Source organism: Pristiophorus japonicus, chromosome 6 (assembly GCF_044704955.1).
Source record: "Pristiophorus japonicus isolate sPriJap1 chromosome 6, sPriJap1.hap1, whole genome shotgun sequence".
In the NCBI taxonomy this organism is placed as follows: Eukaryota; Metazoa; Chordata; class Chondrichthyes; family Pristiophoridae; genus Pristiophorus; species Pristiophorus japonicus.
In genome coordinates, this window is record NC_091982.1 from 199,240,617 (window position 1) to 199,260,778 (window position 20,162).

At 44.7% G+C, this 20,162-nt stretch overlaps 1 protein-coding gene across 10 annotated transcripts in view; it reads left to right on the forward strand.

Moving 5' to 3' along the window:
* The window catches only part of lekr1 (Leucine-, glutamate- and lysine-rich protein 1), a 424,197-nt gene that overhangs the window by 371,782 nt on the left and 32,253 nt on the right, over positions 1 to 20,162 (forward strand). For all 10 annotated transcript variants that reach the window (XM_070883546.1, XM_070883550.1, XM_070883544.1 and 7 more), the window contains one exon: positions 4,742 to 4,835. In XM_070883546.1, coding sequence (XP_070739647.1) covers positions 4,742 to 4,835 — 94 coding nt within the window. The remainder of the gene's footprint in view (positions 1 to 4,741; positions 4,836 to 20,162) is intronic.

Sequence of the window (20,162 nt, forward strand, 5' to 3'; positions counted from 1 at the left end):
TCTGTGTCCATACACTGATCATCCATTTAAGGTGTTTTCATACACTCTTTTCAGTACTGAGTCCTTTTGAGTCTCATCTGCAATCTCAGTTGCATTCACAGTAAAGTTTGTTAACTGCACCTAGCGTGAAAATCGCACCTTCACTCCCAACATACGAGTCCTCATGTGGCAACCTGGACAAGGCATTTGCGATTCCGTTTTGCTTTGAAGTGCGTATAGTTATATTGTGACAACAACTCTGCCCAAAGTTGCATTCTTGAGTTGTGTACAAGTGTTTCAAATGGTACCTCCAGAGGGTGTAGAAGTTCCGAAGAGAAATGTGTGTGAAAGTGAGGAACATTCACCTTCCTTATTGATGCCAGCATATGCAGCCAAGAAGAAAGAGTTCTGGGTGACTGTATTGACTCGGTCAGAGACATCCCTCTATGTGACTTAAATCTGTGCTTTTACTGGCCTTCAGCCCCAAATGTGACCACCCAACATTAGACCAGAACCTCCAGTTTTTCACTTAAAAAAGGGGAGATTTTGCCCATATTTCAATTATTCCACTTCTTGCCATAAACTCATCACCTCCTTTAATGGTAAGCTGAAACCATTTACAAGCTGTTGCCTTGCCAGATTTGTAATGCTTCCCGGCCAAGTGTACCAAATTACCAAATTCTCTGGGCAAGCAGTTCATGCGCCAATAGCCTATTTGAATTAGGGAGAGAAATTCCCATTCAGAATTTGATACAACCCACCCTCTCAGCTGTCGGCGTAGATGAGCCTATCTCATAGGCCAACACAATTCCATTTTTGCCAGACTGGGTTGCCCACAAGTTATATCTGTCAACTTATTGTTTAAAAATTAACTTAATTTGGAGTAATTCACACATTGATATTAAGAGGTTGTATCAAGTCACTAATTCGGCCACTTTTTTGTGCGAGGATATGCATCTCTGTTTCTAGTTTGTCTGGATTACCCAATTATCATGGCTAAGGGACCCATGGAGAGTGGTAACGTTCTGACCAAAATTTCCTCAGACCAACATGACTGAGAGATTGGCATGTCAGTGGTGTGTAGGATTATGGACAGTGTAAAATTGTATAAATGGTAAATCAACTACACTATATAAAGAATATTAGTCGAAAGGTATTGAGAAATCTTTTCCCATATTCTAACACATTTGATCATTGAGTTGCAATTTACCATTCATGTCTAAAGTTAATAAGATGCCTAAACTAACTCACTTCTGAACTCTCTGACGTACTCCAGTCCAAGGTATATTAATAGTTGCACAAGCCAAGCAAACCAGCACAGGGCACAATATGACACTGGCTGGAATAATAATTCAATTCCTAATCAAAGATGACATTGGCCACAGAGATTCATTAACTATCACTACTTTATTTAACAACAACTATGATAATATCAGAAAATTAAGCATTGAGGACTGAAAAAGTCTAAACCATTACATGGACAATGTGGTTTAAGTGCATTGTTGTATCTTAGCAATAGCTAGGTTTTACTTATGTTAAATGTCCAAGAGTGCAGAATGGATGAGTTTGCCCTCAACATATCGCTGATAAACTTTCAGCATATACCTCTGGAATATAAGCATAGACATATACGACTATGTCCTTCTCAGGTCAGTTATGGTAGCATTGGGCACTAAGCACTGTCTTGGATGCTCAAATTTACCTTTAGGGACAGTTGCCATTTGTGGTTAGTGGTTTCCCTCTTCAGTCATTGCCTTCCCATTCTAGCTTAACTAACCTGCCATATACATTAACTCTCTTTGTATTGTTATATTGTTACTTTAACTTCACACTGTGCTCAAATGTTTGAATTATTGACAAATTATTGTGATACACTCAGTGAGTTTACAAATGTCAGATTAGATACTTATCCTTCTTACCTTTGACTCTTAACGCTTTCGACGCTTATAAAATCTGTTTCTTAGCTCTTTACAATCTTCTAACACTCTCCCAAACTTTCTGATTTGGGTCTGTAAGGTATGACATTTTATACCTTTTAATTTAACAAAGAAAATCTCTTTTTAAGTTACTTGATTATTAGTGATCAACCAAGGTGATTTATTCTGTCACATGGATCCATTCTAAGATGCCATTCAATTAGACATGACACATGTCAGGAACTATTATGATTACATTTTAATTACATTTCCCAAGGTCAAACTTCTCATTAAATGCTAACCGCCCTTGCTTTTCCAAGTAACTATATTAAAACAGGAAGCCACGCGGGTAGATTTTGGTCTGGGCCCACAACCAGCACGGACCCGAACCAGTCCATTGATCCTCAAGCTTCATCTGTATACTTGGCATGAGCTGCCGGTGCCCCCACAGGCAGCTCACCTGAGGAAAGAGATCACTGTCAGGCCACCTGCCTTACAGCAGCAGCCCTTAGGTAAGTCCTGGAGGAGGGTTTGGAGTGGGCTACATGGGAAAGGGGTGTCACAACTCCTGTGGAGTCGGAGAAGCACTCCTGCTTTTGCATTTTGCAATGGGACCTGCGCAGATTGGGCGCTAGCAGTCCCACTGCGAAATTGGTATGCTTTGCGCCCATCTTTACACTTGAAAAACAGGCACAGTACATACCAATTTCCATCCCGCTGCCTGATAGCATCAGCCTTTCAAGAACTCTTGCTTCATTTTTCTCTTATCTAATCAGCCAGTGTAACCATGTAGGCTTGTAATCTTGACAAACCTATGTTCTCCCAGCACCAGTCCCTTAATTAGAAACATCTGGTGATTTGCAATGAGTCCTTTCTTTGTTTTAGCTCTGACTAAGTTCCCAGCAGATTGGAAAACTGCAAACGTAACACCCCTATTTTAACAAGAAGGCAGACAAAAAGCAGGAAACTATAGACCAGTTAGCCTAACATCTGTGGTTGGGAAGATGTTGGAGTCCATTATTAAAGAAGCAGAAGCAGGACATTTGGAAAAGCATAATTCGGTCATGCAGAGTCAACATGGATTTATGAAGGGAAAGTCATGTTTGACAAATTTGCTAGAATTCTTTGAGGATGTAATGAACAGGGTGGATAAAGGGAAACCAGTGGATATGGAGAATTTGGACTTCCAGAAGGCATTTGACAAGATGCCACATAAAAGATTACTGCACAAGATAAAAGTTCACGGGGTTGGGGGTAATATATTAGCATGGATAGAGGATTGGCTAACTAACATAAAACAGAGAGTCGAGATAAATGGTTCATTCTCAGGTTGGCAATCAGTAACTAGTGGGGTGCCACAGGGATCAGTGCTGGGACCCCAACTATTTACAATCTATATTAACGACTTCGAAGAAGGGACTGAGTGTAACATAGCCAAGTTTGCTGACGATACAAAGATGGGAGGAAAAGCAATGTGTGAGGAGAACACAAAAAATCTGCAAAAGGACATAGACAGGCTAAGTGAGTGGGCAAAAATTTGGCAGATGGAGTATAATTTTGGAAAATGTGAGGTCATGCACTTTTAGAAAAAAATCAAAGAGCAAGTTATTATTTAAATGGAGAAAAATTGCAAAGTGCTGCAGTACAGCGGGACCTGGGGGTACTTGTGCATGTAACACAAAAGGATAGTATGCAGGTACAGTAGGTGATCAGGAAGGCCAATGGAATCTTGGCCTTTATTGCAAAGGGGATGGAGTATAAAAGCAGGGAAGTCTTGCTACAGTTATATACGGTATTGGTGAGGCCACACTGGGAAAAATGCATAGAATTTTGGTTTCCATATTTACAAAAGGATATACTTGCTTTGGAGGCAGTTCAAAAAGGTTCACTAGGTTGATTCTGGAGATGACGGGGCTGACTTATGAGGAAAGGTTGAGGAGGTTGGGCCTCTACTCATTGGAATTCAGAAGTATGAGAGGTAATCTTATCGAAACGTTTAAGATTATGAGGGGGCTTGACAAGGTGGATGCAGAGAGAATGTTTCCACTGATAGGGAGACTAGAACTAGGGGGCATAATCTTAGAATAAGGGGCCGCCCATTTAAAACTGAGATGAGGAGGAATTTCTTCTCTCAAAGGGTTGTAGATCTGTGGAATTTTCTGCCTCAGAGAGCTGTGGAAGCTGGGACATTGAATAAATTTAAGACAGAGATAGACTTTCTTAATCGATAAGGTGTTAAGGGGTTATGGAGAGCAGGCAGGGAAGTGGAGCTGAGTCCATGATCAGATCAACCATGATCGTATTAAATGGCGGAGCAGGCTCGAGGGGCCGTATGGCCTACTCCTGATCCTATTTATTATGTTCTTATGTTCTTAAAAAGAAATTAACCTAATTTTTCTCTGGAGTATTATGGGCTGAAATCACTTTTCTCTCACTTGTATTGTCATCCAAGATGTCTGAAAGGATGCTTAAAAGGTATTTGCCCACGCATGAACACATTCCTGCACCACTCCCACCCAACCTACCTCTTTTCATAGAATTACATAGAATGTAGCACTCAGAAACAGGCCAACTGGTTGAAACCACCTCACATTTATCTACATTAAAATTCATGTGCCAATTACACACCATTTATTCCATCTATTGGGCGACAATTTCCATTAAACCATGAGCTTTTATTAACCTGAGTCCGATACTTTTCTGTTCTCTGTAGTTAGTGTTCAACAGAATGTTTTGGTTAAATTAATGATTAATGCATTATTTCTTACGTAAAATAGTGGTTTGAATGTTTTGCTAATTGCTGTCTAGCTTTGAACTTTATCAGTAAGTTAATTGGTCTCTTACAGGGAACAGATGATGCTTTCGCATCAGAACAGGATTGAACAGCTGCAAGAAAGCTTTCGACAGAAAATATGTGATGAAGATAGCTGGAGAGCAAAAGTAAGGAATTTCTGACTGCAATTTTTTATTACTTTTATCATATCATAGGCAGTCGCTTGAAATCGAGGAAGACTTGCTTCCACTCTAAAAGTGAGTTCTCGGGTAACTGTACAGTCCAATATGGGAATTGCAGTCTCTGTCACAGGTGGGGCAAACAGTGGTTGAAGGAAAGGGTGGGTGGGACTGGTTTGCCACATGCTCCTTCCGCTGCCTGCACTTGATTTCTGCATGCTCTCGGCGACAAGACTCGAGGTGCTCAGCGCCCTCCCGGATGCTCTTCCTCCACTTAGGGTGGTCTTGGGCCAGGGATTCCCAGGTGCTGGTAGGGATGTTGCACTTTATCAAGGAGGCTTTGAGAGTGTCCTTGAAACATTTCCTCTGCCCATCTGGGGCTCGCTTGCCATGTAGGAGTTCCGAGTAGAGCGCTTGCTTTGAGAGTCTCGTGTCGGGCATGCAAACGATGTGGCCCACCCAACGGAGCTGGTCGAGTGTGGTCAGTGCTTCGATGCTGGGGACGTTGGCCTGATCGAGAACACTGATGGTACATCTATCCTCCCAGTGTATTTGCAGGATCTCGCGGAGGCAGCGCTGGTGGTACTTCTCCAGCACTTTGAGGTGTCTACTGTATATGGTCCATGTCTCTGAGCCATATAGAAAGGTGTGTTTCACTACTGCTCTGTAGACCATAAGCTTGGTGCCAGATTTGAGATCCTGGTCTTCAAACACTCTCTTCCTCGGGCGACTGAAGGCTGCACTGACACACTGGAGACGGTGTAGGTCCTTGTTGTTAATGTCTGCCCTTGCTGATAGTAGGTTCCCGAGATATGGAAAATGGTCCACATTGTACAAGGCCGCGCCGTGGATTTTGATGACTGGAGGGACAGTGCTGTGTGGTGGGGTCAGGTTGGTGAAGGACCTTTGTCTTTAGGCTGTTTAGTGTAAGGTCCATGCTTTCATACGCCTCGGTGAAGATGTTGACATTAATATAGCCCCAAAGCGGCGACAGCAACAGAAGCAATGCCGCAGAAAAATCAACACTGAAGCACTCAAAGACCCTATCCAGCCAACACCTCACTGACAACCTGGCGACCCTCGAGATGCAGAGTGTCCTCAGCACCTAGTCTGCCTTCAAGGCCACCATAACCAGCCCCTGCAAAGAGACGCTCGGTCACTCAACCAGGAAACACCAAGACTGGTTTGACGAGAATGACCAGGTGATCCAGGAGCTAATAAACTGCAAGCGCAGGGCATTTCTGAACTTAAAGCAGCAACCCAATTCGGGAGCAGCAAAGCCACTCCACAGACAGTTGAAGGTCGAGGTCCAACAAAAAACTTGCGACCTAAAGAATAGATGGTGGGTGGAGAAAGCACAGGAGATCCAGCAGCTGCCCGACAGCCATAATATGCGAGGATTCTTCACCGCAGTTAAGTCCACCTATGGCCCAAGCACCCAAGGCCCCAGCCCACTGCTGGCCAAGAATGGGGAGACACTCATTAAGAACACCGAGGCAGTCAGGGCCCGCTGGATGGAGCACTTCAAAGATCTTCTTCGTCAAGATTGCCTTTGACACGAGTGTCCTCGACTCCATCCCGCAGCATGCTACCCCCCCACCATCTCAGCAAAACCCCAGCCCTGCACAAGGTAGAAAAGGCCATCCATCAGCTCAAGAACAACAAAGCATCAGGAGCAGATGGAATCCCTGCCAAGGCACTAAAGTATGACGGAGAAGCACTAATGGCACAAATGCATGACCTCATCTCTCTTACCTGGAAGGAGAGCATACCAAGGGATGTCAGAGATGCCGTAATTGTGACCATCTTCAAAAAAGGGAACAAATCCAACTACGGCAACCACAGAGGAATCTCCCTGCTGTTGGCCACTGAGAAAGACATCGCTAGAATCCTTCTCAACCGTCTTCTCCCTGTGGCTGAAGAGCTCCACCCAGAGTCACAATGCGGATTCCGTCCACTAAGTGGTACAACGGACATGATCATCACCGCGCGACAACTACAAGAGAAATGCAGGGAACAGCACCAACTCTTGTACATGCCCTTCTTGACCTCACAAAGGCCTTTGACACTGTCAACTGTGATGGAGTATGGAGCATCCTCCTCCATTTTGGCTGCCCCCAAACCTTTGTCACCATCCTCCGCCTGCTCCACAATGACCTGCAAGCCGTGATCCTGACGAACAGATCCACCACAGACCCAACCAACGTCAGGACCGGGGTCAAGCAGGGCTGTGTCATCGCACCAACACTCGATCTTCCTCGCTGCAATGCTCCACCTCACTCTCAACAAGCTCCACGCTGGAGTGGAACAAAATTATAGAACCAATGCGAACCTGTTCAACCTTCGTTGCCTCCAGGCTAGATCCAAGATCGTCCTCTGTCGTCGAACTACAGTACGCGGACGACGCTTCCGCCTGTGCATGTTCAGAGGCCGAACTCCAAGCTTACATTTATATTGTCACAGTAGTACATGTTATTGTGTGATAATTTTTTAGTTCATTTGTCAAATCAGTAATTAATACCCATAGAGAGTAGAACATATATGAGTCAACTAGTGAAACTGACATGTTGGATAAATGGTCTTGGCCAACCATCAGTGCAAAGACAGTCTTTTTAAATAAACCACACTATCCAAAGATTATCTCTGTTGTTCTGAAGCTCTATTTTGTTTTGAAGAAAAACATCTGAGATTTTTCTGTACAAGAATTGTTGTGGTGATAGTAACCATGACAAAGCTTAGCTGGTTCTGATTTCAAAAACAATCAGAACTGCAGATGGTATAATTCTCATTCTGAATACTAAATGTCACTTTCACTGGCCGACATTTTCATTAAGGACATCTGTGTTTGATGTCACACCTGCCCTGGAAGGGTTTCATCAAGCTTATAGGTCTGCCCTTCACCAAAAGATTCATGTTTACAGGCAGAAGTTGGTGTTACAATATTTTCAGACAATGGGTCACATTGGTGCTCAATAACATCAGAAAATGTTACATTGGCAAATGTAAGAGTCCATGTAGTACAAAACCCCTTCCTTGTCAGGAAATCTGAAATGAACCACACGTGAAATCAAAAACTTGGCCTTGATCCTATCCATTATTAAATGTACTTTGCATCACAATGAAACGTTCAGCTCTCCATCATGAAATATTCAGCTCTTTTGACACATGAATGTCCTATACTTACTTGCAGAGGGCAGTTATCAGTTTGAAAGCGAGGTTCAGAATGTGCCTGAAACATGCTGTCTCCTCTCTGCCAACCTTTTAATTGATATCTAAGTTGTGGAATTTTCCACCAAAGATAATAACTAACAAGTGTCGACATAAAATTTGGATTAAGATGTAAGAGAAAAATTAAGAACTGCATTGATTAAAAACAAATGAATTTTCTTTGCAGTTCATTAAGTTGACAGTATCTGTTGCATTTCAAATTTACTTTATTTCAGCCTTCCAAAAAATATTTACAATTTTTAATTGTAGCTGTGTTTCATAGAAAGACACAGAAACGTCATGTGATAATAAGTAGCCTTTCAGCTCATTCACAAATCCAACTACAGCTGCACTGATCTGGAACAACACATGCTCACTATTGAACAAAGTTCTGTTTTCCTTATTAACACTGTGATCTGCCACTGCCCATTGGAGACTGGTTTGGAAGATAAGCTTCCGCTCCACTACTTCCCTCGACTCCACAACCAACTCTGTGCAGCCAGACTGCCAATCATGCCAGACATGAAATCATGGGTATGTCAACCATTTTGTAATTGAACATTCATGATTGAGCTATCTTTTTTCACCTTCACCATCAACGCACTTTGATGCAACTGACTCCATCCTTTCCCTAGCCAGTTACTGAACCAGACCATGCAAAACTTGAGCACCAGCTGAGGTTCAGCCATCATAAGAACATAAGAAATAGGAGCAGGAGCAGGCCGTTTGGCCCGTCGAGCCTGCTATGCCATTCAATAAGATCATGTTTGAGATCCTGGCCTCAACTCCACTTCCCCGCCCGCTCCCCATAAGACTTGACTCCCATCATTCAAAAATCTGTCTGTCTCCACCTTAAATATATCAAAAGACCCAGCCTTCACAGCTCTCTGGGGTAGAGAATTCCAAACATTCACGACTCTCTGAGAGAAGAAATTCCTCCTCATTTCAGTTTTAATTGGGCGACCCCTTATTCTGAAACTATGCCCCTAGTTCTAGAATCCCCTATGAGAGGAAACATCCTCTCTGCATCTACCCTGTCAAGCCCCCGCAGAATCTTATAAGTTTCAATAATATCACCTCTCATTCTTCTAAACTCCAATGAATATAGGCTCAACCTGCTCAACCTTTCTTCATATGACAACCCCTCATCTCAGGAATCAACCTCGTGAACCTTCTCTGAATTGCCTCCAATGCAAGTATATCCTTTCTTAAATAAGGAGAGGAAAACTGTATGCAGTACTCCAGGTGTGGTCTTACAAATGCCCTGTATAGTTGGAGCAGGACTGCCCTAATTTTATACTCCATCCCCCTTGCAATAAATGCCATCATTCCATTTGCCTTCCTGATTACTTGCTGTACTTGCATGCTAACTTTTTGTGTTTCATGTACAAGAATCCCCAGATCCCTCTGTACTGCAACATTTTGTAATCACTCCGCATTTAAATAATAATTTTCTTTTTTATTTTTCCTACCAAAGGATAACCTCACATTATAGTCCATCTGCCAATTTTTTGCACACTGACTGAGTCTATCTATATCCCTTTGCAGATTCTTTGCGTCCTCCTCACAACTTGCTTTCCCATCTATCTTTGTATCATCAGCAAATTTGGCTACATTACACTCGGTCCCTTCATCCAAGTCATTAATATAAATTGTAAATAGTTGAGGTCCCAGCACTGATCCCTGTGGCACCCCATGAGTTACAGTTTGCCAACCTGAAAATGACCCATTTATCCCGATTCTATGTTTTCTGTTAGTTAGCCAATCCCCTATCCATGCTAATATATTACCCCCAACCCGGTGAGCTCTTATCTTGTGCAGTAACCTTTTATGTGGCACCTTATCGAATGCTTTCTGGAAATCCAAATACACGACATCTACTAGTTCCCCTTTATCTACTCTGCTCATTACAACCTCAAAGAACTCCAGCAAATTTGTCAAACATGATTTCCCTTTCATAAAACCATGCTGACTCTGTTTGACTGCATTATGATTTTCTTAATGTCCTGCTATTACTTCCTTATTGATGGAGTCCAGCATTTTCCCAGTGACAAATGTTAGGCTAACTGGTCTATAGTTTCCTACTTTCTGTCTCCCTCCTTTTTTAAATAGTGGTATTATATTTGTGGTTTTCCAGTCTGTTGGGACCTCTCCAGAATCCAGGGAACTTTGGTAGATTACAACCAATGCATCCACTATCTCTGCAGCCACTTCTTTTAAGACCCTAGGATGCTGGCCATCAGGTCCAGGGGACTTGTCCACCTTTAGTCCCATTAGTTTGCCTAGTACTTTATCTCCAGTGATAGTGCTTGTTTTAAGTACCCCCGCCCCCCAATAGCTCCTTGGTTATCAATTATTGGAATGTTTTTAGTGTATTCCACCCTGAAGACCGATACAAAATATTTGTTCAAAGTCGCTGCCATTTCCCTGTTTCCCATTATTAATTCTCCAGTCTCATCCTCGAAGGGACCAACGTTTATTTTAGCTACTCACTTCCTTTTTATATACTTGTAGAAGTTCTTACTGTCTGTTTTTATATTTCTTGCTAGTTTACTCTCATATGCTATCTTCTCTGTGTTTATAATTTTTTTAGTCCTCCTTTGCTGGTTTCTAAAACATTCCCTCTGACCTTCCACTGTTCTTCACAACATTGTATGCCTTTGTTTTCAATTTGATACCATCCTTTACTTCCTTAGTTAGCCAGTGATGGTTCATCCTTCTCTTAGCATCTTTTTTCTCACTGGAATATATCTTTGCTGAGAGTTATGAAATATCTCCTTAAATGTTTGCCACTGCTTTTCTACAGTCTTACCCTTTAATATATTTTCCCAGTCCACTTTAACCAACTCTGCCTTCATACCTTTGTAATTACCTCTATTTAAGTTCAGGACACTAGTTTGAGACATGGCTTTCTCACCCTCAAATTTGAAATTCTACCATGCTATGATCACTCTTCCCAAGAGGATCCTTCACTACAAGATCATTAATTAATCCAGCCTTGTTACACATTACCAGATCTAAAATAGTCTGCTCCCTGGTTGGTTCCACAACGTATTTGTCATTTATGTAACCTCTATGTAACACCACAGCAACACTGTATATACCTAAGAAATGCACACCTTGACCACAGGGGGTGAACTTGTGGGAGACACTCCTTACCTGGTCATCCAGGTATATAAAGGGAGGTCCCACGCAGGGTCATCACTTCTTGGTCCTGTGAATAAAGGTTCAGGTCATAGAGTGACCTTGTCCATAGAATGTGCCTCGTGTGGATTTTGTGCGATTGAGTAAGGACATTACAGTATTGTTCCAAGAAACCATCCCACATACACTATATGAACTCTTCCTCAAGGCTACCTTTGCCAATTTGATTTATCCAATCAATGTGAAGATTAAAATTGCCCATGATTATTGCTGTACCTTTCTTACAAGCCTCCATTATTTCTTGATTTATACTCTGTGCTACTGTGTGGCTACTGTTTGGGAGCCTGTGACTTCTTTCCCTTATTATTTTTATCTCCACCCAACCTGATTCTACATCTTGATTTTCTGAGCCAATATCATTTCTCATCACATCCCATTGTATCCATCACCAAGGCAACTTACTTCGACCTCCACAACATCGCTCCCTTCCATCCCTATCTCAACCCAAATGCCACTAAAAACTGAATTCAAATGAGACAATAAATGAATATGATAAATGATGCATATTGAATTAATGTACAAAGTGATCAACCAAGATGCATTACAAGTCTAAAGTAAATTTAATGTTATGAAATATATGAATTAACAGTTAAGTAATCATGGGTGATCTTTGATAGTGTTTGTGTCTCTAGGTTGCCTATATATGTGAAAAAAGTCAGATCTAAAAAATAATAATTCTTCCCTTTCACCTCACCAGAGAAGTGCTTTATCTGGAGTGATATATTGACTACTTTTAAGGCATCTGAATCTTAATTCATCCTGAACAATTGCATCACACTTGGATGGACTTTTTAGTACTGCCTATGTAATTTTGTTGTTTTCAATTTCACATCTGTGAAAGAGCATGGCCTGTCAGCACAGAGACGATCTTTCATGCCAAATAATAAAATGTTATTCTGACCCAGACAATGCTTTATTTAATAGTTCAAAAAGGTATTAAGGCACTGGTGTATCACATGGTATTATTCATAGATTTCTTTTTTAATTGCGTGCATAAATAGAGTGCTCCTCACCCACTATACATAGATTAAAGAAGAAATAAATGTGTGCCCTCATGCTGCAATTATGTAAACAAGTAATATCTGGGGCAGATGTTCCTGTTCTTGTGTCTGAGCTGTTGGATTGCTTGGGCACAGCCAATATGGGAAAATTATGCAGAGAGGACCATATACCTCCAATGGAGCCTGTCCAATTGTCCGTTGGTGACTTTAAATGAATGAGCAATTGTGCAGGTTACCTTCCTGAGGCATCCAATTTTCTTGTATTTGCTGCATTCAGGAAAGTCCAAAATTCCAAGGCACAGGAGCAGGAAAATCTGACCCAATGTGTAGATTTAACAAACTGTAATTGCATAAATGAAGGAGTGTTGCATACACAAATAAATAAATCTCTGTGAGCCATCAATATACAATAATTAGAAACGGAATAGCTGAACTTGAAAAACATATAGAATATATCAGTTCCGCAAAAAACTTAATGCCGGGGCACTTAGAGACCCAGCTAAGAGAGCCCTATACAGCCAGTGCCTTACAGCCAATCTGGCTGCCTTGATGACCCTAAGATGCTGAATCCCCATAGTGCTTGGTCTGCCCTCTAGGCCTCTATAACCAGTGCCTGAGAAGAGACACTTGGTCACTCAACCAGAAAACATCAGGTTTGATGAAAATGATCAGGAGATCGAAGAACTAATAGATCGCAAGCGCAAAGCATTTCTGAGTCTCAAGCAACAGCCCAACTCGGGAGCTGCAAAACAACATTACAGACGGCTCAAGGCCCAGGTCCAACAAAAAACTCGGGACCTAAAGAACAGGTGGTGGATGGAGAAAGCACAGGAGATGTAACAACTGGCCGACAGCCACGATATGCGAGGATTCTTCACTGCAGTCAAGGCCACCTACGGTTCAAATTCCCAAGGCCCCACCCCACTCCTGGCCAAGAACAGGGAAACATTCATCAAGGACACCGAGGCTGTCAGGGCCCGATGGAAGGAGCACTTTGAAGATCTCCTCAATCAAGACCTTGCCTTTGACTCGAGTGTTCGTGATTCCATCCCACAGCATGCCACCCGCCACTAACTCAGTGAAACTCCAATGTTGCACGAGGTTGGCAAATCCATAAAACAGCTTAAGAATAACAAGGCTATGGGTGCGGATGAATCCCTGCTGAGGCGCTAAAATATGGCGGAAAGGCGCTGTTGGCACGGATACATGACCTCATCTCTCATTTGGAGGGAGAAGAGCATGCCGGGAAATCTCAGAGATGCAGTGATTGTGACCATTTTTAAAAAGGGGGACAAGTCCGACTGCGACAACTACAGGGGAATCTCCCTGCTTTCAGCCACTGGGAAAGTTGTCGCTCGAGTTCTCCTCAATCGTCTTCTTCCTGTGGCCGAGGAGCTCCTCCCGGAATCACAATGTGGATTTCGTCCCCTACGGGTCACAACAGACGTGATCTTTGCAGCACGCCAGTTGCAGGAGAATTGCAGGGAGCAGCGCCAGCCCTTTATACCTGGCCTTTTTCGATCTTACAAAGGCCTTTGACACTGTCAACCGTGAGGGTCAATGGAGTGTCCTCCTCCGTTTCGGATGCCCCCAAAAGTTTGTCAACATCCTTTGCCTGCTTTACGATGACATACAGGTCGTGATCCTTACCAACGGATCCATTACAGACCCAATCCACGTCTGGACTGGGGTCAAACAGGGCTGCGTCATCGCCCCAACCCTCTTCTCAATCTTCCTTGCTGCCATGCTCCACCTCACAATCAACAAGCTCCCCGCTGGAGTGGAATTAAACTACAGAACCAGTGAGAAGCTGTTTAACCTACACTGCCTCCAGGTCCAAGATCACCCCAACCTCTGTCGTTGAGCTGCAGTATGCGGACGACGCCTGCGTCTGTGCACTTTCAGAGGCTGAACTCCAGGACATAGTCAATGTATTCACTGAGGCATAGAAAGCATAGGCCTTACGCTTAACATCCGTAAGACAAAGGTCCTTCACCAGCCTGTCACCGCCACACAGCACTGCCCTCCGATCATCAAGATCCACGGCGCGACCCTGGACAATGTGGACCATTTCCCATATCTCGGGAGCCTCTTATCAACAAAGGCAGACATTGATGCGGAGATTCAGCATCGCCTCCAGTGCGCCAGCGCAGCCTTCGGCCGCCTGCGGAAAAGAGTGTTTGAAGACCAGGCCCTCAAATCTACCACCAAACTCATGGTCTACAGGGCTATAGTAATACCCACCCTCCTGTATGGGTCTGAGGCATGGACGATGAACAGAAGGCACCTCAAGTCGCTGGAGATATACCACTGAGGTAGATAGAGAACTGGTTGGCAGACAGGAAGCAGAGAGTCGAGATAAACGGGTCCTTTTCAGAATGGCAGGCAGTGACTAGTGGAGTGCCGCAGGGCTCGGTGCTGGGTCCCCAGCTCTTTACAATATATATAAATAATTTAGATGATGGAATTGAGTGTAATATCTCCAAGTTTGCAGATGACACTAAACTGGGTGGCGGTGTGAGCTGTGAGGAGGATGCTAAGAGGCTGCAGGGAAACTTGGACAGGTTAAGCGAAAGGGCAAATACAGGGCAGATGCAGTATAATGTGGATAAATGTGAGGTTATCCACTTTGGGGGCAAAAACACAAAGGCAGAATATTATCTGAATGGAGGTGCAGTGAGACCTGGGTGTCATGGTTCATCAGTCCTTGAAGTTAATGCAGGTACAGCAGGCGGTGAAGAAGGCAAATGGCATGTTGGCCTTCATAGCAAGGGGATTTGAGTATAGGAGCAGGGAGGTCTTACTGCAGTTGTACAGGGCCTTGGTGAGGCCCCACCTGGAATATTGTGTTCAGTTTTGGTCTCCTAATCTGAGGAAGGACGTTCTTGCTATTGAGGGAGTGCAACGAAGGTTCACCAGACTGATTACAGGGATGGCTGGACTAACATATGAGGAGAGACTGGATCAACTGGGCCTTTATACACTGGAGTTTAGAAGGATGAGGGGGGATCTCATAGAAACATATAAGATTCTGACGGGACTGGACAGGTTAGATGCAGGAACAATGTTCCTGATGTTGGGGAAGTCCAGAACCAGGGGACACAGTCTTAGGATAAGGGCCTGGCCATTTAGGACTGAGCTGAGGAGAAACTTCTTCACTCAGAGAGTTGTTAACCTGTGGAATTCCCTGCCGCAGAGAGTTGTTTTTGCCAGTTCATTGGATATATTCAAGAGGGAGTTAGATATGGCCCTTACGGCTAAAGGGATCAAGGGGTATAAAGAGAAAGCAGGAAAGCGGTACTGAAGGAATGATCAGCCATGATCTTATTGAATGGTGGTGCAGGCTTGAAGGGCCGAATGGCCTACTCCTGCACCTATTTTCTATGTTTCTATGTTTCACCAACGATGTCTCCACAAGATCCTGAAAATCTCCTGGGAGGACAGGCGCAGCAATATCAGTGTCCTCAACCAAGCTAACATCCCCAGTATTGAAGCAGTGACCACACTCGATCAGCTTCGCTGGGCAGGCCACATAGTACGCATGCCAGATACGAAACTCCTTAAGCAAATGCTTTATGCGGAGCTCCTTCATGGTAAACGAGCCAAAGGAGGACCGCGGAAACGTTATAAGCACACCCTCAAAGCCTCCCTGGTAAAGTCCGACATCACCACTGACACCTGGGAGACCCTGGCCACAGAGCGCCCGAGGTGGAGAAAGTCCATCTGGGAGGGCGTTGAGCTCTTTGAGTCTCGACGCAAGGAGCATGAAGAGGCCAGGCGCAGGCAGCGGAAGGAGTGCGCAGCAAACCAGCCCGACCGACCCCTTCCCCCTTCTAATGTCTGTCCCACCTGTAACAGGATTTGTGGCTCCCGTATTCAGGCATCAAAGAACTCACTTAGGGAGTGGAAGCAAGTCCTCTTCGATTCCGAGGGACTTGCTTTGATGACTCCTCAATATAGCTTTTTCTCTCTATCTCCTTTCACACATTCTAGTTTTACTTTCACAACCAGTTCACACACTGATTTAAATAAGTATCTCATTTGTGATTAAATTACTGTTGTATATCAAAACATGATTTTTTTTTGCATCTTAACACATACAGAGCTGACTAATAAATAGATTAAATTGACTAAATTATTAAAGTGATTTCTTTTCGACGAAAAGTCTGAGGAATATCTGGGTATTTTGTTAAAGGTTTGTATTTGAAGGTGACGCAAAGGAGCTGCACTCAGATTCTGCACGTGCATGCTCCCTGAACTTGCTGTGTACCCTGTCCCCTCTGCTCTCTCCTACCTGCAGGCTCCAGGTGTAGCCATTCCTCAGGATGCTTGAATTATGTCGAATTTTACAGCACAAAAGTAGTCCATTTGGCCCATCAGGTCTATGCTGGTGTATCTGCGCCACATGAGCTGTTGTAGTTCTGATATCAGGCATATACTTTGGAGATGGCAGAATTCTTTTTGCAAGTGCCTACACATATTTTAAAAACTCAATGCCCGAACTTAGTAGAGGCCAAGACCCGCCCAAGTGCTGCTCAAATGACAGCCGATGGCCTCCGAGAGATCGGGCGGTACTTTGCCAAGAAGATCCAGCTAAAAGAGATGGCAGTATCGGCCGGCAGCCAAATAACGGTTTATGCAGTCAATCTGGGCAGCAGCGGGCGGGAGCTCCCAATCTCGGTTGCAAATGCGTTCCTCGCCAAAGTGCCGCCGAGGATTGAGTTGGGCCCAGGGAGGGGGCAACACTGAAAAATAAACATATTTACAATTAAAAAAAACAACGTAACTCCTTCAGGAGACCCCATACAGGTAAAACCCTGAAAGAAATAACATTTAAAAATGTTCACTCACCTTTTTTTGCAGGTCTTCTTACTTACCATTGGGGTTAAACCTGCCTCCACACAGCGGTTCTTCCCCCTGCTGCCGCCTACTCCTGCCAACTCCCACTCGCACCAATATGCCAGTTTGCCGGGCGGCAGGTCACTAACGCGACTTGGCCACCAGAGGCCGCCAGCGGGCGGTTCCACTCCTGCCAGATGCAGCCCTGGAGAAATTTGTTACCGAGGGGAGAGCGGCTAAAAAATTTGCCGGCAGCCGGCGGCAGTGGGTGGTAAGGCCACCAATTTCAGGCCCTCAGTCTTGTGATTATTGTCTGGTTATTTCAGAACTTATTCTGTAGACAGCTGCTGTGATTGGCAAAAATTGCTATGTAGGTTTTATGTTTTAGTTTACTGGTAAGCCAATCAAAGTACTGTTTTTCTTTATGTACCCTACATATATGGCAATATGCACATTCCTGGTGTAGCTTTGTTTAACTATGTGTTCAGTAGAAGAAGTAAACTAAAGCAGATAGAGTGCATTATGAATAATTTTTGAATTACTGTAAGCATTTTACTTCTTAGGGATAACTTTTTGACATTATACTCTTGCCAGGGGCCATTCCCACCAGGAGTACATATATATATATGTTGGAAATCTGGGCACATACTGCATGCTGTCCCATCCTATGCCATCCACTTTGTTTGGGGGGGAGGGGGGGGGGCTGGAGACTCTGCCCCTTAAATGATGCCCAGAAATGTGGGAATGGCTAAGACTCAGTATATCTGAGTCCCAGATTCATGGTCCTTCTGCTGCACTCCTGCTCGCAAATCTTCAGCCACTTATTTTTAAAATTTCAGTCCCTGAAAGTGAAAACAGGAAACCAAAAGCACCCCTGAGTATGCAGCCATTCCTGTGGTGAGCTGGCTGCTATTTGCTGATGTAGTGCTGGCAGTTATTGAGCACTCCAGCTCTGCCTTTGTGAGGGGAGGAGGAAGCAAGTGATCGGGCTCAGATTTTAGGTCAGGCTGATTGGTGAGCCCATTTGATTTGATCATTGCTTGAAGCAGAAAGATGTGCTGCAGAGTTTGACACAGCTTCTGCCTGAATGTTGTTGACACTCAAATCAGGAACATAAGAATTGATCAGGGCTGTGCTTCAGACAGCAGCATAGGTCAGGCCTGATGTTATATAATAACATTTTCATTTGGAGGTATATAATGGGATACATGCGGAACTAGCACATCAGCTGTATTTTGGAGATTTTTTTTGCCAGAATTGTAATTGCATTGAATTTGTTTTGGCAGAATGTGATTGTGTAAAATATTTTTGGTGTACTGTGACCGGGGACAAGGGGTAATTGAGTTTTGGAGAAATGTTTTGTGTGATATAATTAGTGAATGGAAACCAACCCTGTTATACAGAAGATGGTGGTGGCTGCCAGCTGAACAATACGTGCGGATAACCTCCTAGGACCCCGCCGAAAGGACCCCGCACCGGCCCGCTTCTATCCCGGACCGAAAGACCCCCGCACCGGCCCGCTTCTATACCGGACCGAAAGACCCCCGCACCGGCCCGCTTCTATACCGGACCGAAAGACCCCCGCACCGGCCCGCTTCTATCCCGGACCGAAAGGAGCCCTGCACTGGCCCGCTTCTACCCCGGACCGAAAGACCCCCGCACCGGCCCGCTTCTATACCGGACCGAAAGACCCCCGCACCGGCCCGCTTCTATACCGGACCGAAAGACCCCCGCACCGGCCCGCTTCTATACCGGACCGAAAGGAGCCCTGCACTGGCCCGCTTCTACCCCAGGTCGAAGGGACCCCGGGGCCCGCTGGCTATTCTGGGCCCGCCGGCTTTCCCGAGGCTTGCCGGGGCCCACCGACTCTTCTGGGGCACACCAACACTTCGGGGCCTGCTGACTCTTTGAGGCCCGCTGGCTCTTCGCGGCCCGCCGGGACCTGCCGACTCCTCAAGGCCCGCCGGCTCTTCGAGGCCCGCTGGCCCGCCGGCCACAAGGAAGACGCTGGGGTGGAGTGTTCCGGCAGTACTGTGGGACATTCTGCCCGGGGCCAGCATCGAACCGGCCGAAGGGACTCTGGGGCCGGTGCTGAACCGGCTGAAGGGACTCAATTTTTAAACTTTTAATCAACTTTTAAACTTCTTAAACAATTTGGGAAAACTTTTAAATTTTTAATCAACTTGGAGAACTTTATTTCAAAATTTTTAATCAACTCTTAATCTATTTATTAAACCTTCAATCAACCTGTGTAACTTTTTTTTTAAAATAATTTGGAAATACTTTTAAACTCTTAAACTTTTAAAACAACTTGGAAACCTCTGGGGAAATTTTTAACCTTGGAATAAACTTTCCAAAACATCCTTCGGAACCCCAGCGAGCAGCTGACCTTCCCAATGCCTGCCCCCCAACCAAGCCTCGGGCCATCAATGGCGCTGCTTGGCACCGAACTTGCGGCCAACACTTCACCGTAGGCAATTAGGCTTATACAACAGTGCCTGGTCTTGGACCCCCTTGCCACTGGACCAAGACCTTGCTCAGCTAATCCCATGTGGTTGCCGGTGTGCAACGGCCACCCCACATTAAAATAGCTCACGCACAGGCATCTTCTATTTTGCAAATATGAAGTTCAGGACCTGGAACGTCAGGACCCTCATGGACAATTCCAACAGCAACAAGCCGGAATGCCGCACCGCCATAGTTGCCCAGGAACTTAGACGTTTTGACATTGACATCTAAACGAGACCCGGCCGGCAGGGGAAGGCCAGCTCAAGGAACATGGTGGAGGTTATACCTTTTTCTGGGAAAGAAAACCAGAGGAAGAACGCTGCCTTCATGGAATCAGCTTCGCCGTCAAAAATGAACTGGTCGACCACCTGAAAGACTCCCCCTGTGTGGTTAACGAACGCCGCATGACTCTTCGCCTTACCTATCCCGGAACCAACGCGCCACAGTCATCAGTGCGTATGCCCCAACACTCGATGCAATGGATGAGGCTAAAGAGGGCTTCTATTCCAACCTCGAGACATCCCTGTCCCGTGTCCCCACGGGCGACAAATTGATC